Raw genomic sequence first — 22,216 nt, forward strand, 5'->3', positions numbered from 1 at the left:
TCTTGGGAATAGCACCACCACAACTCTCTGATACCTTGTTGCCTTTACCTTGCTTCTGGGGTCCAGCACTCTGAGGCGGTTCAGGCTTGGTTAGTCCTGCTTTGAGGAGTCCAGAGGATCTTCCTGGAGCTCTGGTCTGACTTAAAAATGATGCACTCAATTCTGGTGTTCCGCTCCCTGGCACTCGGTTCCTGCAGCAGCAATGAAAGTACAGCCAGCTTTAAGAGGATTTTCAGATTAATTAGTCTTGGGGTCGATTGGTTCCACCAACCCAAAGGGAGAAGTCGTCCCATATGCAGGGCTTCTCTAGTCGAGGCGAATTGGGAGCTTCAGCACTGCACCAGGGCTTCACCGGGCAAACCAACGGTCCAGGAATTGCAGCAAGCATCTCTTCCAAGTTCTTCGGATTCCTTCGTCCAGTGGTCGACTCTGCCTTCTGTCTAAAAGACTTCGCCTTTTATGCAGGTTTCTCCCATTCATTCGCAGCCTAGCTGTTACTCACACAGCAGGGCGGCTGTCCTCCAAGGACAGCCAGCCAATCACTTTTGGGTGCATTCCTGTAACCAAGGAGACTAAGCACAGGGAGTTTTGGCATCCTCCCTAGTTTCCTGCCCTGCCAGACACGCTGGAGCCAGAGGCAGGTTTCACCAGTGAATCCCCACCAAAGATAAAACGAACAAAGGGACCAAACCTGGTTTGGCGAGCAGAATAAATCTCAAGAATGCCCTTTCGAACAAGAAATGGCAAATTAAGACGACCAGGGCCATTTTGACAAAATGGGCACACATGGGTGCTTTACTGCAGCTGCAATTGCAGCCCGCAGTAGAAACAAACAATGGTAGGAAAAAGTAAACCACTGCCACCAGCCATTAATTGTAGAAAGGGTAACACAAACGTTACATGAGAAACTAGACAAAAGGGGATACTAGGTAACCCCTCCAGCAACCTATTGTAAGATGGGGTGTGCTGGGTCTAGAATGTAACAAATTTAAGTAAAGTCAATTTCACTTCACTGCACTTGGAAACAGTAGTTTAACCCAGAGACAGTATTTAAACCTTTAGGCAATCTGAAAGACTTCCCTGTGCCACTGCACTGAAGGTGCAGTGTGTGACAATGTAAAATGATGCCGCCTATGGAGTTTGTCAGACTCCAAAACCAAAAGAGAAACAGAGTTCAAATCACAGAAAAATAAGGGAAAGGTCTCACTCTCTCCAGATACAAATTAAAAGTCCTAATGTCCAGCAAAAGAGCTGGGGTCTCGAATGTAGAAAGGATTTAGCAAATTTCTGAGAATTCTCCCTAACATCCCTACTACTGTCCGCAGTAGAAATTAGCAGCTATTTGCCCCGATCTGTACTCGCCATGTTATTCTTTGTGGCCTGCTTTTCTGCTTGGTAGTTCTATTCTGAACGTGCAAGGCACAATTGCCTCAAAGTTATAGATTTCCTCAGAATGGCGTACACCATGATAAATTTACATTTAAGTTGACAAGATTGGTGCGCACTGGGTCAATTAATTCATCCCTGTCTATCTCATTAGAAGAGATTGCGTGCAGGTTAGGCAACTCTGAGAACAGGGAGTCGATGTTTGATCTATTGAGGATTAAACCGTCGTACACCATACGCTCTCCACGAATAGCATGCTAAGGCTAAATTGCCTTATGTAATAAAAGTGACTGGTATTATTCTTTACACAAGGGGGACCCGTAATTCTAGGCAGGTATTCCTCAGATGGTCCCGATCATCAGCAGAACCTCATGCCCCCCCTTAAGATGCTGTATACAGTGTCGTCCTGTCTGTGATCGCGACATCCTTTGAATTCAGTCCTGCCATGAGGTTTCTGCATGCAATTTTGCATGTAGAGGCACTGCTCTGATTTGTGTCGGTCAAGGTGGTGTTAACCAAATCCCTTTCAACGTTCCAACACACTTTTCCTAGAAACATTGCCTGAGCACAAAACGTCATTCATCTTAACCACCCATTGATCATATCCGTCAGTTTGTACTGCGGTTATTTTCCCTTTTGTCAGGTTGTTAATTTACTCATACAATGATGCAAAAGTTGATATGTAATTAAGTGCTCCAAGTGCTGTCTGGGCACTGCTGCTTTGGTCACCCCTCAGAGTTTTAAAGGGGATCGAGGCCACAAAGTGCACCGAGGCTGAGGGGGTGGAGGCATACAAAGTTATGGTACAATCACTACGGTCACGGTCATCCTCCTATATCTCCATGAAAAAAAGTTGGCGGTTGTAGGCATCTTCCATCTAAATTATCCCCATTCCCTTTGTGCACCTACACAATTATTAGATGGTGTGATGAAAGTGTTTGAGCCACGACCCCCGACTCTGATGTCAAAGTCTTCGTCATTCACTGAACCATTACAAAAAGATGTTATCTTTACATATGTAACTTTCCTAGAGGCTTTTTGTTGCCGAAAGAGAATATCTATGCATAGGTCACTCCCAGCTTCTCCTGGTGATGGAGGCTAAGAGAGCTCTCGCCATTTCAAACATTTGTTCGGGAATCGTTTGATCAGAGGGCTTTGAAAGACTGCGTAGTGTGTACATACTTTTAAATAAAAGCTGTTTAACTTACTATGTACGCTTCTGCAGAGCCACTTATTGCTACATCGAGGCGTCAGATGATTAAGTCAACGGGTTATTAGGAAACCTGACAAAACTTGGGACCCCGCATGGGTGTAATTTTAGGGTGTTTGTCCCTCCACCCGCCCCCTCCCAACTTTCCTGGCACATCATTTTGTCCCCCTTGTTTGACTTGGGCCACTTTCCGTTACTGACAAACTGCCTGGAGCACTTCAGTAGCAGTTCACTGAAGCGTTGCACCGTCTGTTTAAATAATACACCAGGTGACGGAGGCGTCGTCTCTCACAAACGCTGTATTAAGCCGCCTCAGGAGTGCCGGTAAAACTTACAGCATCCGCTGCCTAACTGCTTGGAGCACCTCAGAAGCATGCGCCTCAGTTAATTAGTAGAATTTTCAATGATTCTGTTTCTCAAAAAAAAAAATAATTGAACATGCAGTTTCTAATCAAACTTAACAGCTGGACAAAAGGTAGTGCGGGGTCACTGTTGATATGGATTTCGAGAATCTGGCTAGATGGACAGAGTTTAGAAGGCCACCCTAGTTATAGTGGACAGGGGAACTCTAAGAGGTTAGCCAAAACCAATCAAGGTAAGCATAGAGCAGTTCAGGCTGAGTCTCAGATGAAAGTGAGTAGGTTCAGGGGTCCACAATGACTCCACACAGTGAAGCACAAAATAGTTCATTTTCGACCGGTAAGTACAAAAATACTTTATTATAGGCCCAAAAAAAGACACTAGGAAAATGAATCAAGCAGGAAACAATATCACACAATGCTCAATTCTCAAACATATATACAGTCACGTTTAGGTTTTTAGGAATGCATACAAAAACTTAGACAACTAAAACAATGTAAGAAGTGATGCAGTAGAATGAAACCAGTTCACAGGAATGATGCCCCAACTTTAAAAGTCCAAACCCTATGATGCATGGTGCCTTTTGCCCAAAAGTCAAAACTTCTTTGGAGATGGTACAGATGTAGGAAGAGTTCTTGTGGTGGTGAAAATGTTCCAGAAGATATTCAATAAGCGACAGGTATGTAAAATGTTATTGTTGTCTTTCTGATACAAGCTTTTAGCTTGGACGATCAAAAAGTGATGGAATCTAAGAATCAAAGTTTATTCTAAGGAGAACTTAGATAGGTGTATGTGTTGCAATTTCCATCCTCCCCTTACCCTGATTTTCCCAGGTGACTAGGTATGTCGACGGGGAGGTTGGGAGGTTGCTGGAAGTAAGTTTTCCCATTGGATCCAGTAGAAGATACCCAGGAGCTGTGGGTGCAAGGATTCTTCTGGTTGGTTCCAGGAACAGAGTGCAACCCTTTGCGAAGAAGGAATGCTGAACAGCGACGATTCTACAGAGGTAGCCCACTGGAGAGCTGGTCAGTCCACTGTGTGGTCTAGGGACACTTATGAAGGTTCAGGACAGCTGAATCCTCAAGAATGAGTCGAGACTGGTTGGTCCCACCAGTCCAAAGGTTGAAGAACTGCTCAGGACCTTCGCAGATCAGGTAGACCAGCAAGGCTGCACCAGGCCAAGCGCAAGAAGGGATTTCAGGCTGCTTCAGGAGTCATCCAGATCTTCAGTCAGCTGCTCTTCTACATAGTATTCTTGGCTCCAACACTGATCTGAGGATACGGCTGCAGGAGTCCTCTTATCCTAAAAAAAACACACACACACACACACACTTTTCCGGGCAAGGTCATGGCCGTATATGGGATTTCCTGACCAGAGAAGGTCAAAAAACAATTTAGGCCAAGGACAAACGAAAATTCTTGTGCACGGCCATTTTAGGTTACCAGCCGCGTTTAGTAGGCATACGTTGTATACCCGAACATGCACATTAAAAAAATGCACAAATGGTAAAAATGTATCTGCTGCCACCATCTTGTCTTTAGGCACATATAAAATTAACCAAAAATCCCAAGTGTAATAGGGTGATACAAAAGTATCCCCACTGCAATGCTTTGTAAATTGCTGGGTGCACTGTTACCAAAAGGGGTAAAAAGGGAAAAAGGAAACCAGTTTCCCAGTAATCATAGTCTGAAGGACTGATCAGTGTCCCCATGACAAAATGAGTAAAAGGCCAGGGGAGTGGAAGCCTTCACTTCCCTGTAGAAAGTTAGGACAGGTTCAAAAACAAAAGCATAAAGTCTGAGGGTCGATAGTATATGGAGGGAAAGTTGCCTAAAGAGAAGTCTGTCTTAACAGTTACAATCTGCAAGATTATTCATCTTCACTATGTTAAAAAGAGGTCCAAAATGCCTATTTGTCAGTATCATTAGTCATGGTAAAAAGCAAATTGCAGTCCAAGAAGGAAACGTTATCCGGTTCTGTTGGCAAAAAAGAACTCTAACTCCAATAGCAACTTCATGCTCATCTTCTACCTCAGGGCACAGCAATGTGATGGAGCAGGAGTCAACGGAAAGGAAAGCATAAGCATCATTCGCAACAGTGGATCTCAGAGGGTTTAGGGTGAAATGATCGAATACAAAGCTTCGAAATGCAATTGTTTCGAATCAAAAGGACCGAAAAAAGAAAAAAAACATTGAATGCACTTTTTTTTAGGGGGTTCCCCCCCCCCAGCCCCCAAATGCCTGTTTTTTGGCCGAAAACGACAATTTTAACCTATACCAAGTCCAAAAATAAAAAATACATGTAAAAAAAGGCATTTGGTCATTTTTTTCGGTCCTTTTGAGTCTAATGTATTGTATTCAACCCTTTTGAATTCGACCCTTTCACTGGACACCATCTCAGAGCATGGGAAAAAGGCCAGGACACCGATAAATTGCATATTGCAGGACAGCCATCAAACATGGAGTCATTAACTACATTATCCCTTATGCCCACACTACTGTAACGCCAGAGGAAGCTTCAACCCCTAGAATATGCAATGAGGGTGCGAAACTAACCCGGAGGTGCTGGAATGCATGGATGCTGTATGGAAGCGCTACGATCTTTGTGCAGTCTGGCTTTCCCAAGAATATTGGCAGAGGAGTTTGGGTGTCAACATAATCTTCTGGGCTGAAATAAACAGAAAACACAAACTCACGTCATCACTCAGCAAAATTACGTATAAAAGTGGCAGCTTGCAGATGATCGTGTGGGATGAAGGCACAATACAGTGGAGACCATTAGTGGTCCGATTCCACAAAATGAACCTAAACAGAAAATGAGCAATAAATATTTTTTTTACTAACTTTATTTATTAGAAGGGAGACACGATTACAATTCAGAACACAGTCACACATGCGTTGATATGTTTCGTTTCCATTCTTGCAATATCCAGCCTTTGTGCCAATAACATTTGAATAACTCCCGTCAGTTCCCCCTTGCCCACCCCCTCCCCCTGTCTCTCCTCCATTTAACCTCTTAACATAGGTTGAAGAGAACACATTACTTTTACCTGTGCACTTGGGTATTCTTACCTAGCAGAACCATTGCTCTTAAACCTCCGCCTGTTATCATAGAAAAGAGAAATTACGAAGCAATGTTGGCCTAAAGTAAACCTGCTTCCTCTCTGTGACAAATTCATGAAATGGAACCCAAACCACAAGAAACCTTTGGTATGAGCCATTAGCCAGAGCAGTCAACTTCTCCATAGCCATCACTCCCGGTATCTGGACTTTTCATCGAAATCCAAGGCATCTAAGACCATTACATCAAATTCCATTCAACGAAAATACTTTCCATCGAAATGCATTTTCATTGAATAAAATTTGATGGAAATTCGATGGATTTTTTAAATTTAAAATCAGGGTTAGGGTATGGAGTAGGGCAAGGGGTAGATTTAGGGTATGGAGTAGGGCAAGGGTTAGATTTAGGGTTAGTGTTAGTTTAAGGGTTGGGCAAGGGTTAGAATTAGGGTAAAGGTGGTGCTAGGGTAAGGGTTAGGGTAGGGGGTAGGGCAAGGGTTAGATTTAGGGTAAGGGGTGGGCCAAGGGTTAGATTTAGGGTAAGGGGTGGGCCAAGGGTTAGATTTAGGGTAAGGGGTGGGCCAAGGGTTAGAGTTAGGGCTTGGTTTGGGTTGTGGGGTGTTTTGGGAGTTGGGGGGGTTAGGAGGGAACACCCCCCTCCCCCAACAAAAAGAAAAATGCAACATTACATGAAGCTGGCCAGTGCCAACATCCTTTGAAGATTTCAGCACTGGACAGCTCCATGTAACGTTTGAACGTTACAAAAAAAAAATGCATCGGAATGCTATTTTTTTCTACATTTAAAAGTCCATATCCATCTAAACTTGTCCATTTATATATTCGATGGACTGGTTTCAAATGGAAATGCGCTTTTACATGTAAAAGATAGCATTTCGATGGATTTGCATTTCGATTCATTTCCATCGATGGAAAGACCATAAACCATCACTCCCCACAGCCGCACCCACCACATGGCTACCATCAGCCCCTGCTCTTTCTTCCAAGCGTGCGCTAGCGTGATCCTGGCCGTGCTCAACATATGGGTAATATGTGCGGCATTACTTACTGTGGCAGCCTAACTACCCTCTGCGGTGGCTCCCAATAATAACACTACTGGCTTAAGGGGTAGTTGCAGCTTTGTAATATCTTTGATGTGGCTTAGGATTTCTTTCCAGTACACCTCTGCCAGAGGGCATGCCAACCACATGTGTATCCGCTCCCCAATCTGTCCACACCCCCGCCAGCATGTTGAAGGATAGTCTGGGTTGATGGAATGTAGGCATTGTGGCGCATTGTACCACCAAAAACATTTTATAAGCTGCTTCCTTGACTGGCATACTTTTGGAATCTTTCAATGCCCGGCGCTAAATCTGATCCCACACTCATAATTGGTTCCCCAACATCTTTTTCCCACTTAAGCATGCACGGCAGGACCTCTCCCGAGCATGACCTATCTAGCAACTGATACAGCCTCGAAACCCCTTTCGCTGTTGTCCTGTCTTTTAATTGTGAGTTCCAGCGCTAGTGGAGTTCTGTTGCTCTCTTACTTTTTTTATTCGAGATCCAATGTCTTATCTGTGTGTAGTGAAACCGCTTGCTTTCTGGTATCTGAAATTTATTTGTACAATCTTCGAATGTCAAAGGGGCCCCACCTGAGTAAAAGTCTCCCATTGTCAGAGGAAGCCCCGCCCCCCACTGTGTCCTAAACCTGGGTTGCATTCCGGGTGTGAAGTCAGGGTTATGAGCCATTGTGTGAGTCGGTCTCCCCCCCACCCACTTTAACTTTCTTTCCCTGCACCGCTTTGTCCCAGTACGAGAGGGTGGCCTTAGTGTCATCTAGTAGCGTGCCCCCCCACTCCTCTGTGTTCTGGTGTCAGTAAGCCTAGATTCTCGAGAGGTAAACTAGTCACAACTCTTTCTATGCTGGACCACCCGTTTGGGTGTTCCCTTGGGGCCACTGAAGCATCGGGGCCACCTGTGCTGCCATTAGCTATCAACTAAAGTCCGGGACTCCTAAGCCCCCCCTCTAACCCCCCAGAGCTGGAGGGTGGAATAGGACCTTTCTGGGCACAGTCGATTTCTTCCATTTCCAGATGAAGCGCATGATTTCTTTCTGCAGATTCTTTTTAATCGCCAAGTTTGGAATCCGTATCGGGAGAGAGCCTATTACATAAAGAAACCTCAGCAGTATAGACATTTTTATAGCCGCTATCAGTGCAGACCACCACGACAGCTCCTGCATGTCCCACCTCCTGAGGTCCCCAATCAAGGTTTTTAGCAGTCCCGGAATATTAACCCCATATAACCTCTCATACGTAGTTAAGTTCACCACCAGAAATTCTATTGTCTTCTGCTCACATTTTAGTGGGTATCGTATACCCCCATTCCCTTAACCGCGCACAGTCCTAAGCGTTGTAGATTTAACATAATTAATGTGGAACCCCGAGACCCTTGCAAAACTATCCAATAATGTGATGGCTCTGGGAAAGGAGTGTCGTGTCTTTAAGGAACAGTAAGACATCATCCGCGTATAATGCTATCTTTTGCACGCCACCTGCTGCCATGGATACCCCTTGGTCCATTCTTATCAACTGTGCTAGAGGCTCCATGGCCATGGCGAATATTAGCGGAGATAACAGCACCCCTGACAAGTCCCTTTATGTATGGGGATGCTATCTGTGAGCTGTCCGTTAACCTGAAGTCTCCAATGTTAACCATAAAAAATTCCAGCCTAAGCTATCGAAGACCCTGGTGGCATCCAGAACCAATACAGACATATGTTGTCCTGTCCTTCGGCCCCATGCTACGTCGTCTATGGCCCTTCGGATGTTGTCGTATGTGTGATGCCCTATCACAAAGCCTGCCTGATCCGGAGGGACTAGCGCAGGGGGAATTCCCACCAACCTTTGTGCAGGTATCTTTGTGTACAGTTTTGCGTCTTCATTAAGTAGAGAGATAGGGCGATAGCTCCCACAATCTGTCTGATCCGTACCCAGTTTTAACATTAGTACTGTAGTGGAAGGGCCAATGTCCTATGAGACTTGTCCTGTGTCCCTTATATAGTTGAAATGTTTGGTCAGGGGGCCCACCAGTAAGGTCCAGAAGACCTTATAGTAAGCATTGCCAAACCCATCTGGGCCTGGGGATTTATTACCTTTCATAGAGCCTGTGGCTCACCCCACCTCCTCTGATATTGGAACTTCCAGCACTAGCCTATCAACCTTGGATATATGTGGCAGATCCACTTTCCTCAAAAATTCCCTTTGAATCTCCTCCTCCAAGTTCTCTCCAGCTAAATTCCACAGAAAAAGAAATGCACGATCTCTGCTATTTCAGCCCACCCCCTTTTTTATTCCACCCTGGATTTTTTACTAGGAACCAATTGGCTTTATCCCCTTTCATGTAGTATGTCTGTTTCATTTGTAGAAGGATCTGCACGGATTTGTCTGCCATATGTGCCTCTAGTTTTGCCCTTGCTTAAGTTCCCGCCAGGCCTTTTGTGATCCCTTTGCCCTATGTTTTACCTCAGCGCTCCTAACCTCCCCCTCCAAACTCTAACATACGATTCCTTTTTCCCTCAAACATTTTGTGGTTCGGGCAATAAACTATCCTCGCATTACAGCCTTACTGGCATCCCATATTGTCCCCCAGTCTAATCCTGACGTAACATTTTCTTTCAGCAGGGCTGTTTCCATATGTGTCCTAAGGGCCTGATCCCTTGATATCAGCTTGTTTAATCGCCATGGTTTCTGGGAACTTGGGAGTGCATCCCTCTGTTCCACACGGAGCAGAACCGGTGCATGATCCGACAGGTATCTCAACCCTATTTTCATCCCAGTGACCTGTGGGACGAGTGTGTCTATCCTCAAAAAGCCCCTGTGTGCTGCCTAGTAATGGGTAAATGATTTATCCTGCGGGTAATAGAACTGCGAGGTTTCTATAAAATTAAGCTCCCTAAGGAAGGGAGCTAATGCCGGCCTGCCTACATTTATTATCATTAGGTGTGGCGTGGAGAGTCTTGTCCATTGAGGTGTCCACCACACAGTTAAAGTCTCCCCCAACTAGAACTCGTCCCACACACCAACCAGCCATTTTAGCTAGCATGCTCGTCAGAAAGTGATGCTGTTTTTCGTTGGGTGCATTTACCGCGGTCTGAGTTACCGGTTGGGCCATCAGATTCTCTTCCCGCCTCCTCCCCCCAACACCAGATATCGTCCCTCAGTCTCAGTGTATAAATGGTTTCTCAAAACACACTTATTTTGCAAACAGTATACCCACTCCCCTTTTCTTAGTACCACTGGATGCCAGGTACTGCATGGGAAAAGCCCTATGTTTTAGGCGATGTTCATCCGCCGGAAGCAGATGCATCTCCTGTACCCACACAACTGAGGCCTGAAAATCTCCTCACGAGCGACTTTCTCTTCATTGGAGAATTTAACCCCTGTTCATTCAAGGTAATAAATGTCAGGTCAGCTGTAGTCGGACTTGGTTGCATTGCACCTTTTTAAAGCTCCAACCTCCTCCTTTCTTTTGTGCTGTAGCCATCCATGGTGCGCCCCTTCAACCTTTTGGAAACCCATTCCCAACCCGGGAAATGTAGGGTCCAAATCCAGCCCTCTCCCACCCCCCCTTCCATTAACTTTGACTGCCAGGTTCTTTCACAGGACTCTTATTGTTAGGAGCGAGCATCAATTCCCACGGCCCCCAATGTTCTTCTGTAATGGGACAATGTTTGTAAGTGTGGAGGGCCAACATTTGCCCTGGCCACTTCTACCACAGAGTCTGCTCAAGTGGGGGTATGAGGTTTTTCGCTCCTTGCTTCTTCCCTTTGGGCGAGGACGCCCTGGCCTCCATTTCTCCTTCCCGGTCTTTGATGTCAGTGAAGGGCTATCTCCTGGGATCTCCGGGTCGCTGGTTTCTATATTCCCACCCTTTCTCATCAGCTCTGTCATTTCTTCCTCAGAGATCATATAGCACTGACCCTTTGATTCGAAATGGAGTCCACTTGGGAATATCTAGCGGTATCGCACCTCTCTGGATCAGACAGTCTGATCACCCTGAAGCGCTTTCTTTTTAGCAAGGTTGCTTGGGCCAGATCCTGTTATAGTGTTATCAGTGCTGCCTGAAAGAGAACCGTTTCTGGGCTGCCTGCATCATTTCTTCTTTCAGCTGAAATAAGTGGACCCTAGTCAGCACGGCCAGGGTCAGGTTTCTGCTCATCTGATAGGAGGAATATACTCAGAGCGATCCAGGACAATTTCCTTGCCCCCCTCCGGGCCCAGCATATGGCGAAACTAGTCCATTACATACTGTTATAGGCCTGCGTCTGGTATAGATTTGGGGATCCACCTGATGCGTATATTATTACGCCAAAACCTATCCCTGCATCCTCCTGTCTATTCTGGAAAAAGTCCATCTGTTGCTCCAGCTGCTTTACTCTAGTGGTGAGTTCATCATGCTTGTGCCCTGTTCCGCCAATTTGGTTTCCACTTCATCCACTCTTCTTTCTATTGTCAGGACATTTCTATTCAGATCCGAGATTGACTTAGCCAGATCAGAGGCGCTCTCTTATGTCTTTTTTTTAGCTCCATTAACATCGTTGCCAGGTGTGATCTTATAGGCGGATCCTCCTCTTTCCGAGGCTGGCCCCTTTTGTTTTGTTGCCTGTTTAGCCATCGTTTTTCAGGAGCCCCAAGGATCCTTCTGTATCCTGGCACCTCCCTTTTATGTTCAGCGACCCAAGTTCCAGTCCGAGTAAGGCAGAGAGGCCCAGGTGGTGCAAGAGGTAACTCCCCCTCCCCAGTCCCCGACAGATACTTGTAGAAGGGGCTGTGATGTGTAATGCCTTCAGTGGATGTCACTCCCCCTGGGATAAGACTGCATGGGTTAGTTCATTTGGCGGGCAGCACCCCTGGCAACATCGTGAGTAGCCCTCCAGGTCACTGTGCCGAGGGCAGGACACCAAGCCCCTCTTCCGTTGTGTTCAGTTTCATTGAGCCCCCTGGACCCTGTCCCACACCTGCGTTAGTCCACTTTGCTCCCCAGACTCCCTTTGGAGACTGAGGCTGAACCAGGCCCAGACCTCAACACAACCTGGGGGGGCAGGAAGGGGGTGTCAGGCCACCCGGGGTGTGCATCATGCTTTGAAAAGGACCCCCCGCTCTGCCAGGCGCCAGCCTCTCACACTGCAGGAGACACCACACTGTCTGCTTCAGTCTACAGACACTCCCAACGCCGCCTTTGGTCACTCCACTTTTGGGGAACCCGGCATTCGCAGCGCTTCCATGCAGGCCATTCACTCCCGGGTTGGGGGGTGTGGGGGCAGGGGTGGGGGGATGACTTGTAACCAGAGTACCTGTTGTGTGCTCCTCGGGCCCCCGCTCCACCAGCAGCGTACACCATAAGGGGCACCATGCTGTTCGCTTCCCATCTTCTCCCACCCCCCACAGCACCTCCTGCTGCTCTTCTCTCAGGAAACCTAGTCTCGCTCACTCCTCCTTCCCTCTTCCCATCTGTGGGAGCCCTTACCACGTTGAGGCTCTGCTGCTCTCCTCAGAGTCTCCGCAGCCACGGGCACCTGGCACCAGTGTCTCTTTATCCCAGAACCAGTTATCCATAAGAGGAGCCACCCCGCTATCTTCTCTTCACCGTGGCTGTCGGAGCTTTATTCTCGGTCTGCTAGTTGTCCACACTCTGCAGGGCCAGCAGAGCTGTTCCTCTCTGCACCGCCAGCCTTGCAGGTCTTGGCCACCATTTTGCTGCAGCGTCTGGTGTGCTCCGCCTTCCCTCGCAGCTCACAGCTGGCCGATCCCCTCTATCACAGCACCAGAGATGTCCCTGCCTTTCCGCCAACGCTGCATGGCATTATTCCATATTTATGCACAATATTGGGGAGGGTTTTGGGCATTGGGACGGGCCGGGTACGGGAGCTCACCAAAGCTGCATCCGTCAGCTTCCTCTGTCAGCCACACCCCCAGAACATGAGCAATATTAACAACTCTGCTTAACAGCATGCATTGTTATTTTTGCAATGATGATCTTGCTCGATTTAAACACCAGGCTTACTTAGAATTCCAGTTGGGCATTCATTTATTTCCTGAACTGAGGTTTCAGTTCAGGTAATTGGTACACCGAGGTTCGAATACACCATATGCAAGTACAGGTCATGTCAATGCCCCAGATACAATGACATTATTAGCCCATTTGTTATAGAAAAATCACATTTTCACTTAAGGGTGTTTATTCTAAACTTGTTGCTTACATATCTGTGTATAGTGAAAGAGAGAGAGAGTGGGTAAGTGTGCCTGTGAGAGGCTGAGTGAATCAGATCACCTAGAAAGCTAATCTCTATATAGAAAGTAAAGCATCAAGTACTTCAGTATGGTGCTCTATAAAGACACACTCATTCAGATAAAACTGGGCAGTTCTCTAGGGTCCCAAAATAACCTGGCCTTACAGTCTGAGTCTATAAACATTTGATGGCTTAAATTTCCCATTCACACTCCTTTTGTTGTTCTTGTAAAGCGATCGTACTGTTTGTTGGCTGTTTCAGAGCATGATGGGTCTGAGGAGATGGCTCGTGAATACCAGAGGCACGAGGGATGAAAAAAGTATCAAGGTTTCAGAGGAGTCTGGATCCTATGCCCAGTAGAAGAGATAAGTGTCTAATCCTTTCTAGTACATTTGTGTTCACGTACCAGCAGAGTTGCGTTTTAGAAGGGTAAACCCGTAAATTGTGTGTGCTCTCTCCCAGAATCCTTGCATTTCACAGTGCTTGACAGAAGTACTTTTGGAGACCGACAAAGAACATAGTGGGGTGGCATGGATTTGGTTTACTTGTGAATTAGGCAGGGGCACAGCCATGAAGTACTTTGTGAATTGGGATAGTTGTTTGCTGCTTCATGGAAAAAAAAAAGCACAGGTTTATTTGGTAGGGATGACTGTCTGGGATCTTTTAAATTCCATAGCATATTTGGAAACACGAACATGAATGGTCATCCACTAACAGCTTTCCAGGATGGCTTGGGAAATCAGAATAGAGCCACGTTACAGCGAGGATCCATGGTACACAATTTATGGACTACAAATACTACAGGGATACTCCTATCTCGTGAAGATACACCTCAAAAGTGGGGTTTAATGCCCTACCTGTTATCTACAGTTACGGTATCACACAGGGCATATAAGGTTTGCATTGTGCCAATACTTTCTCACACTATTATTGTGCACCCTAACACTCACCCTCACTGGAAGAACACTCTCTCCCTTTATGATGTTGATTGGCCCTAGGTAGCGCTGTAGCAACGCTTATCTAAAAGGGATAAGTAAGAGGGGAGCTAGCCCTAATACTGCAATGAGTTGATCACACTAACAATACCAAATTCCACAGCCTTGACTGTACAATTAAAGAATATAAGAAACACAATTTGGGGTAAATATTCCCATCCTGTATTAATCAGGTGGTCAGGCATTAATCGGGTAGGTTTATACACAGACCCGGCCAGAGGGTCCAGAAATTTATAAAACCGTAAATCATGCCATTTGGCCCAGACAGAAAGGGATTTAAGATGAAGCTGATGGAATATAGCCAGTAGTAGAACACAATTAGGTAGTCTCAGGACCCTCCAACAGACTATGGCTTCATACCTATCTAAACAATCCAATGCCAGAAGTGCATAACCTCCGTCCCATAAGTAATCTGTGGAACAACCTTGCCCTAATAGAATTCTGGATCATCTGCCCAGGTGATTTTTATTAGGTCTATCACAAATGGGAAAGCCCAAGTACACTAAACTAGGCACCTTCATGAACAGCGTCTTATCCAAGAGGAATTCTTTTTAAAATATTTTTATTTGGGTTTTATTGGTTTTTAGACAGAGATAATATATACATATACGTGTGCGTTACACTGACACTGTTACATCGAAGTTATATAATCATTGAACACAAAAGGCACTTTCGTGCAGATTATCTATCCCCCTCCCTTTGTATTAGGTTTTCTCAGTCCCATTCCCTCCCCCTCGCTCCCCTGGGTGGCTTTCTCGATTCCTCCAGTTCGTCGGCAAAAGTTCAGTTCGTGGCTAGGACGAGATGAGACATCTATCTCGGGCAGTCTTCTGGGCTCCGAGTGTGCGATGGGCTTGGTTGGTTCGTGGGTTGTCAGGTGTTTGCTTCCTGTGGGGGATGTGGCTTCCTAAGGTCCTTGATGCGATTGGGTGTTCTCTTCCGTGCGACATGTAGATTAGCAAAATCACACCAAGTTTCTTCGTGTCGTGCGGCCTTATCGAGGAGGGCAGCCGTGATTTTCTCCATTGTATAAATGTTCGTTGCAATCTTGACCCATTCCTTTTTAACTGGGAGGAACAGGGTCTTCCATTTAACGACCAGGCCCGTCCTAGCAGCCAGTAGTAGTGGGCACGCCAGTCCCTTTATTCTGATTAGCTCCTCATCTTCCTCCTCCAGTCCAAATAATGTCAGGAGGGGGGATGACTTAAAATCAATGCCGTCTATCTGTTTGATCCAGCCTAGGACTTCATCACAGTATATGCAGACTTTGGGGCAGCCCCACCATGTGTGCCAATAATTGGCGTCCATGCCACATTGTCGCCAGCATTTCGGACTGTTAGTCTGGTACATTCTGGAGAGCCTTTATGGGTCGTACTGCCATCTGTGAAGTAGCTTTATTGCATGCAGTTTATATTGTACTGCGATTGATATTCGGGATGGCGTTGCGCAAGTTGTGTCCCATGCCTGCTGGTCGAATTCTCTGGCGAAGTCCTTTTCCCCATTTTTCTTTCAGACAGGGGTTTGGAGCTTGGTCTTTACAGATCAGGGCGCTGTACATGCAAGCTATCAAGCCTTTATTTGTGGTGGTCGTATCTAGGATCTTTTTCAAAGGGCGTGAGTTCTCTTCTCGTCTTGTCTTTACATTGCCTTTTGGATAGGCCGCATTTCAAGCGTAGGTACTGGAAGATCGGGATTGGGTGCAGTTGGAGGGGTTCTTCTAGTTCTGTAATCGGTATGAATTTATCCTCTCTCCACAGTTGGCCGACCCTTTCAAGTCCGGCATCGAACCAAGCCTGATATCTGGAGTGTTCCGGGATTTCCTCTCTGATCTCGGGGGACAAGAGATGGCTGAAGGGGGATGGCCATGTGGTGACGCCCGTCATCCCTTTCCCTTCCCGCCATATATTCCATATGGTTCTCAATATTGGGTGGTTGCGTAGTCTTCTCGTGAGCTTTGGTCTGGGGACCCATAGCCATTCTGCAAGGGTTGCGGGGGTTAGGTTGTCGTTGTCCAATTGGACCCATTGCAGGTCTTTTCTGTCTCGTAGGTGTGGGATGAGGACCCTTAGTTGGGCTGCCTGATAGTATCGCTCGATGTCGGGGAGGCCAACCCCTCCTTGCTCTTTAGATTATATCAGAGTACCAGACCATCTTTCCGTGTGAACGAGCCAGGAAGACGTATCTGAGATTTCGTTTGAACCAGTTACTTACGAATGAGCGACTGATGTCCTGGAAATTCGATAATAACTCATTTAACAATGGTCAATGTAGATTCTGTAATGGTAATAATACTATGGAAACACTGAAACATCTTACAGTCTACTGTTCATTTTTTGAACCCATCAGAACCCACATACTTGTTAAATACCTCTATACAGTATCTAGCCTAAGCAGAGAGTCCATTTGGCAAAGATACATGGCATGTACAAACCAAAGTCTCATTATTTGTTTAACACATTTTTTAATAATTCTTGAGCAAAAACTGAAAAGCTACTAATTGCACCTGATCAATTACAATGAATTGCATATTAAGTTTGCCTCTAAAGAGGATTATTAAGATTGTCTTAAACTTTTGTGGAAGCTTGGGCAGTACATCCTAAAGTAGAATGTTTAAGTAAATGTTGCGTTTCCTATTGGCGACTATGTACAATATAAAATGAATTGAGGATTATATTTCTGCTAAGGTCCATCGAGTGAACCTTATAGCTTTATTTATGTGAGATAGTGATGTCTAACTATAGACTAAGTTGGCTTTCTGCTATTTGCGATGTTGGTGTAAGCAATTGTTTTTATATTTTATGTAACTATATTATGCAGTGATGCTATTTAACTTTTACTATGTGATGGATTGTGTTTGCTATGACTTAAGTATTAAAAAAATTACAAAAAAAAAATTACAAAAAAAAAAGAGCACTTTCTTTGTTCGTCACACATGTCCACCCAAGTAAGGTCTTCGATTGGGCAGCCTAGGTCTTTTTCCCATTACGTCATGTATGCAGGGCGAAGAGTCAGCATGTCCTCTTGCAACAACTTGTATAGTTTGGATACGTTCCACCCTGGTAGTCCGTCCTGTAAAGTGAGTTCAATAAGGCCGAGGTTACAAACAGCCCTCTGTCGGACCAGCGGGTGCGTTTACAAATGACGGAGGTGGGCGTAGGAGAATCTGTCGCTCTCGGTCAGCTGAAAAATCTCCTTGCAATTCTCGAAGGTGAGTGGTCGGCCGTTTTCAAATAGCTGCACCAGGGTTTGCAGCCCTCCCTTCATCCAGTTCTTAAAGTTTGTGGAGTGCATGCCTGGAGTGAAGCTTGGGTTATGAAAAATTGGGGTGAGCGGACCAAATCTGGTTGGGATGTTCTGCCAAATTCCCATATTCTCACAGGGGATTTTGTGGAGGAGAGACTATTAGGCCAGTATTCACGCACGGACTGGGGGACATATGGGAGGGAACAGAGCGGCAGTCTTGACTGTTCAAGGTCCACCCATTTTGGGGGGTCCACCGGAGAGAGCCATGCCTGGAAGCGTGCCAATTGTGCAGCTATGTAATATTTGCTAGGTTAGGAACCCCCAACCCACCTAAACAAGGGTTGCCCATCATTACCCTAGCTTTCTTAGCCCTCCATATGAACTGTAGCCTTTTCTGTTGTATGCGGAGAAGACAGGGTAGCAGAACTGCCACGGGAAGAGTAGAACAGAAGTATAGGAACCGTGGGAGTAGGTTCATTTTACAAGCTGTAATCCACCCCATTAGCAAGATTTCTTGGGTGATCCACCTCTTCAGGTCGTCTCCAGTTCTTTAAAGAGGGGGTATGGGGCAGGTTTTCTGCATATACCTCCCGCGGGAAGGCGGAGGTGTGCACCCCCAAGTAATCTATAGCTTTCTCGTTACATTCAATAGGACAGGAGGGTCAGAGGGCATCTATTTCCTCTGAGGTCAAGCCCACTACCAAGGCTGATGATTTGTGGTAGTCAATAGCGAACCCTACAACCCTATCAAACCTCTGTAGTTCTGAGAGGGATTGGTGAAACGAGGGCTGGATGTTTGTAAAGTGAGCAGGACATCTGCATAGAGAGAAAGTGTGTGATGCGTGTAGCCTATCCGGACACCTTCAATGGCGGAGTCGTTCCGAAATCGCTGGGCTAGGGGCTCCATGACTAGGGCGAAGAGTAAGTGAGACAGAGGGCACCCCTGCCTAGTCCCACAGGTTAGTAATATGGGCGCTGTCAGTCCCTGGTTGACCCACAGGGCAGTTTTTGATGAGCTATAGTTGGTTAGGACCATCCTGCGAAAAAGTGGGTCAAACTGAAAGGCCTTGAGAGTTAAAGGGAGAATAGACCAGTCAACTGTCAAAAGCCTTGGTCGCGTCTAAAGCCAGGAGAGCCATTTTCCAGTGGTCTGTGGCTGCTACCACCACCAGGTTTAGTGCCCGCCGAATGTTGTCCCCCGTGGATCTGCAACTTATGAAGCCAGTATGGTCCGATTCAATTATTTTAGGTAGAACCAGGGACAGGTGGTTGGACAAAACTTTAAAATAGATATTGGCGTCCATATTAAGTAATGTGATGGGCCTGATTTTGCTGGGTTTCAGCAGAAGGGTATTGTTGAGGGGCGTGGATTGGCAGCCATGGAGTAGGCTGGGTTTCTACTGTGCTCCGTGATCCGACAATCGATCCTGGGATGCTGGAGCTACGACACTGCAAGCTGAAGAGGAGGAGTTAATCCGTGCCTGAATCGGCCCAGGAGAACTTGTGTTGTGACACTTTGTTGCACGCACCGACTGCGGCAACAAAATAATAAAATGGCAGCTATGCAAGAACAAAGGGTCTGTTGATGAAACTCTGAGCGCACACGAAATGAGCTGCATGGGAGGCAGGACACGGCCACTACGATGAGAGCACATGCGGAGTCTGCACTGCGCTCTGCCCGACTCGCTGAGAAAAGAAAGTAAAGTGAGCAGAGTCGGGCAGCGAAGGGAGACAGAGGTGAATGGCGAGGGGCTTCGAGGGCGTATGAGCACGAACCGCGGGCCGCCGTAGGATTGAAGCGGACCCGCCCCCCATTGAGCAGAGCTCAGAAGTAATGGAGGATGTGGTGTGACCATGGTCCGCGGCAAGACTGGAGTGGACCGAGCCCCCTGCGAGGTGCGGTGAGCGGAACCCGCACACAACAGTAGACGCGACGCCGGGAGGGCGTGTGTGAATGATCTCCGGTCCGGGGTGGGACCAGAGCGGACCCGGCTCCCTGTGAGGTGAGGGGAGCGGGTCCGGCATCCTCGAGGGAAGCAGCATGCATGAACAGCAGACCGCGGTGTGATCGGAGCGGTTCCAGGCCCGTGGGCGGACTGAAAGGGTGATGAGTGTTCCCTGGTAGGGGATACTGCAGCAAGGGCACAGAGGCCACTGAGGCGGCTGCCGGCAAGGACACCTGCAGAATAGCAGGTTTGTGAAGATGGACGGATTGTGCCTGCAAGCCAAATGCTGCAAGCCGAATGAACAACGAATATAGTGCACGGCAATCAGGTGAGTGTATAGATACACGTGTTCCTGGTGGCACGTTGAAAATAAAACACTAAACTGCATAAAAGTCTTTTTGCCCTAGAGGTAATAGAAGAGCTGCCAGATCAGCAAGTGCCCACTGAAGCAGGACAAAATAGGTCAGACTGGATGAAGCAAAAGTGCATGGTGGTGCCTGGACATAAGCTTGCAAGCTGAACGAAAATAACTCAGAGCGGGCACCGGGCACGTTGGATGCTGCCCATTACAGTAAGTCCCGGTGTCGTGGTGAGGAGGGGCTGCTGCAAACCAACCATGTGGCTAAGGAAGATGCTACAAGCCTGATACACGACAGCAAATGACAAAGAGCATCTGGCCCGGAAGTATGCCTGCTGGACTGCCAGGCAAACACCAAAGATTGTATCATACAAGCGGAAGCTCATCAAGGAACATACTGCTGAGACTGCGCGCAGGGTGGTAGAGGTGTGCGAGGAGCTGTTAACGGTCTTAAAGATTGGGTCGGGCTCAGAAGCCCGTGAGAACACTGCAAGGCTCAACGCCTGGTTAGGCGCATGCAAGCTGTGACGAGCTAGAAGATAGTGGACTAGGGACGAAGCACCCACCAGAAAAACAGCGCAGCAAGTCGGTTTGCGCAGGGAGAGTAGAAGAATTGGTCTGAGCACACTTAGAAAGGCATGTGGCCATAACTGAGACACGATAGACTGTGGCCAGACTAAACTCTAACTGGCTCTCAGGAAACACGCTAAAGAGGCTAACGAAGTAAAATGGGAGGACACAGCCCCACTCGAAACGCAGCTTCCAAGCCGCCGCATAGCACAGCTGGTTGGGACGGATACCCCGGTACCTGACCGGACTGGGCACTTCAAAGTGACATTGAGAGCTGAGGCCAGAAACGCAAAGAAGACCGCAAGATGTCAGTGAAAGGGCTGAGGACCAAAAGCAAACAACCAACGATGGAGACCTTTGCGAAAACACAGCAAACCCCTTTGACCTCGACACAAAGTACAGAGGCGGCTGCCGTGGATGGAGCCCCAGAAGGAGCAAACCATTAGGTCCTAGCAGCCATAACAAAACTGAGCACTAAATGGGGCACAGCAATGGCAGACCTACGTACGGCCCTTGAGAAAAAAATGGACGCAGTAGGAATCAAGGTCACCGTGCTGCGACAAGATGTTAGAGCGCTGGCGGAAAGGACAAGTGGCCTTGAGAGTGCGTGAAGAGGAGGTTAGCACGAATAACGCAAAAGAGGTCCACGTACTCAAACAGCAGGTGGCTAATCTTGAAAATCGAGTGGAAGAGGCGGAAGGACGGGCGAGACGGAACAACATCCGAGAGGTCGGCCTGCTGGAGGGAGAAGGAGACCGGGACCCTACAAACTATGTGGAGAACATGATCCTGCAAGGGATAGGGGCGGCTAAGCTCTCGCAGGGGTTTGCGGTTGAACGTGCACATCGGGCTCTGATGAGGAAACCGCGGCCTGGGGCCCCACCACGGCAGATAATTGCGAACATTTTGAACTATAGAGATAGGGAGAAGATCCTGGAGTACTTTCGCAAAGGTGGAACGATAGAAAGGGCTTCTACTAACATCACTGCATACCCTGACTATACTATGCTGGTGCAGAGACAGAGGTACAGTTATGTGGCGATTAAAAGAAGATTGCGAGCAGCTGACATCAGGTACATGCTTTTGTACCCCGCGAGGCTGAAGGTCTTGCATAAAGGCAGAGCGTTCTTTTTCGACACCTCGGAGGAAGTGACGTCTTGGCTGGACTCGCAGGGCTGCCCGGAGCAAGACCGCCAGAAGCACGATAAGTGATGAGAATACAACAGGTCCAGTGTGGGGATAAGCGGGAGAGGGGAATCTTAGTACTAATCTTGGGAACATTTGCTCGACAATAGGTAGCTTCTGGACTCCGCTGCCGAGTTGGACTGGAATCCCGTACACTAATTGTATAAGCGAGCTGGGTAGCGCTATGCATAGCAAATTTAGGACAACCAGGAGCAACAGAATAGAGACCTATTTTCACCCCCCAAAAGTAAGTAGTAAGGCGGCCGCTAGGGCGCCTTTACCCTGCTGAGCCGCGAGCACAGGCTTTTGCCGGACCGGGCTAGATAAGGGGGTGCCCGAGATCCAGGGATCGAGCTGGGCAATTGTTGGGATGGAAGTTGGGGAAGGGAAGGGTGGCGGGAGGGAGAGAGGGAGGGGTGTTTGTAGTTAGGGGAAGTTTGAACTGGGGAACAAGCCTATATAGACAGGAACGGGAAGGGAAACTGGTATGCACTGATGGGGGGGAAGGGAATGGTTACTCTAACAAGCCATGGGGGACCTTAAAATAATTACATGGAATGTCAGGGGCCTTAATAGTTATCTAAAAAGGAACAAGGTTATGTTGTACCTGCG

General features: G+C 47.2%; 1 protein-coding gene across 4 annotated transcripts in view; it reads right to left on the reverse strand.

Annotated features, from left to right (window-relative positions):
• Window positions 1–22,216, reverse strand: part of TTC17 (tetratricopeptide repeat domain 17) — a 2,246,693-nt gene that overhangs the window by 1,894,458 nt on the left and 330,019 nt on the right. For all 4 annotated transcript variants that reach the window (XM_069623328.1, XM_069623332.1, XM_069623330.1 and 1 more), the window contains one exon: window positions 5,513–5,624. In XM_069623328.1, coding sequence (XP_069479429.1) covers window positions 5,513–5,624 — 112 coding nt within the window. The remainder of the gene's footprint in view (window positions 1–5,512; window positions 5,625–22,216) is intronic.

Source organism: Ambystoma mexicanum, chromosome 11 (assembly GCF_040938575.1).
Source record: "Ambystoma mexicanum isolate Mex_15411 chromosome 11, UKY_AmexF1_1, whole genome shotgun sequence".
Classification (NCBI taxonomy): Eukaryota; Metazoa; Chordata; class Amphibia; order Caudata; family Ambystomatidae; genus Ambystoma; species Ambystoma mexicanum.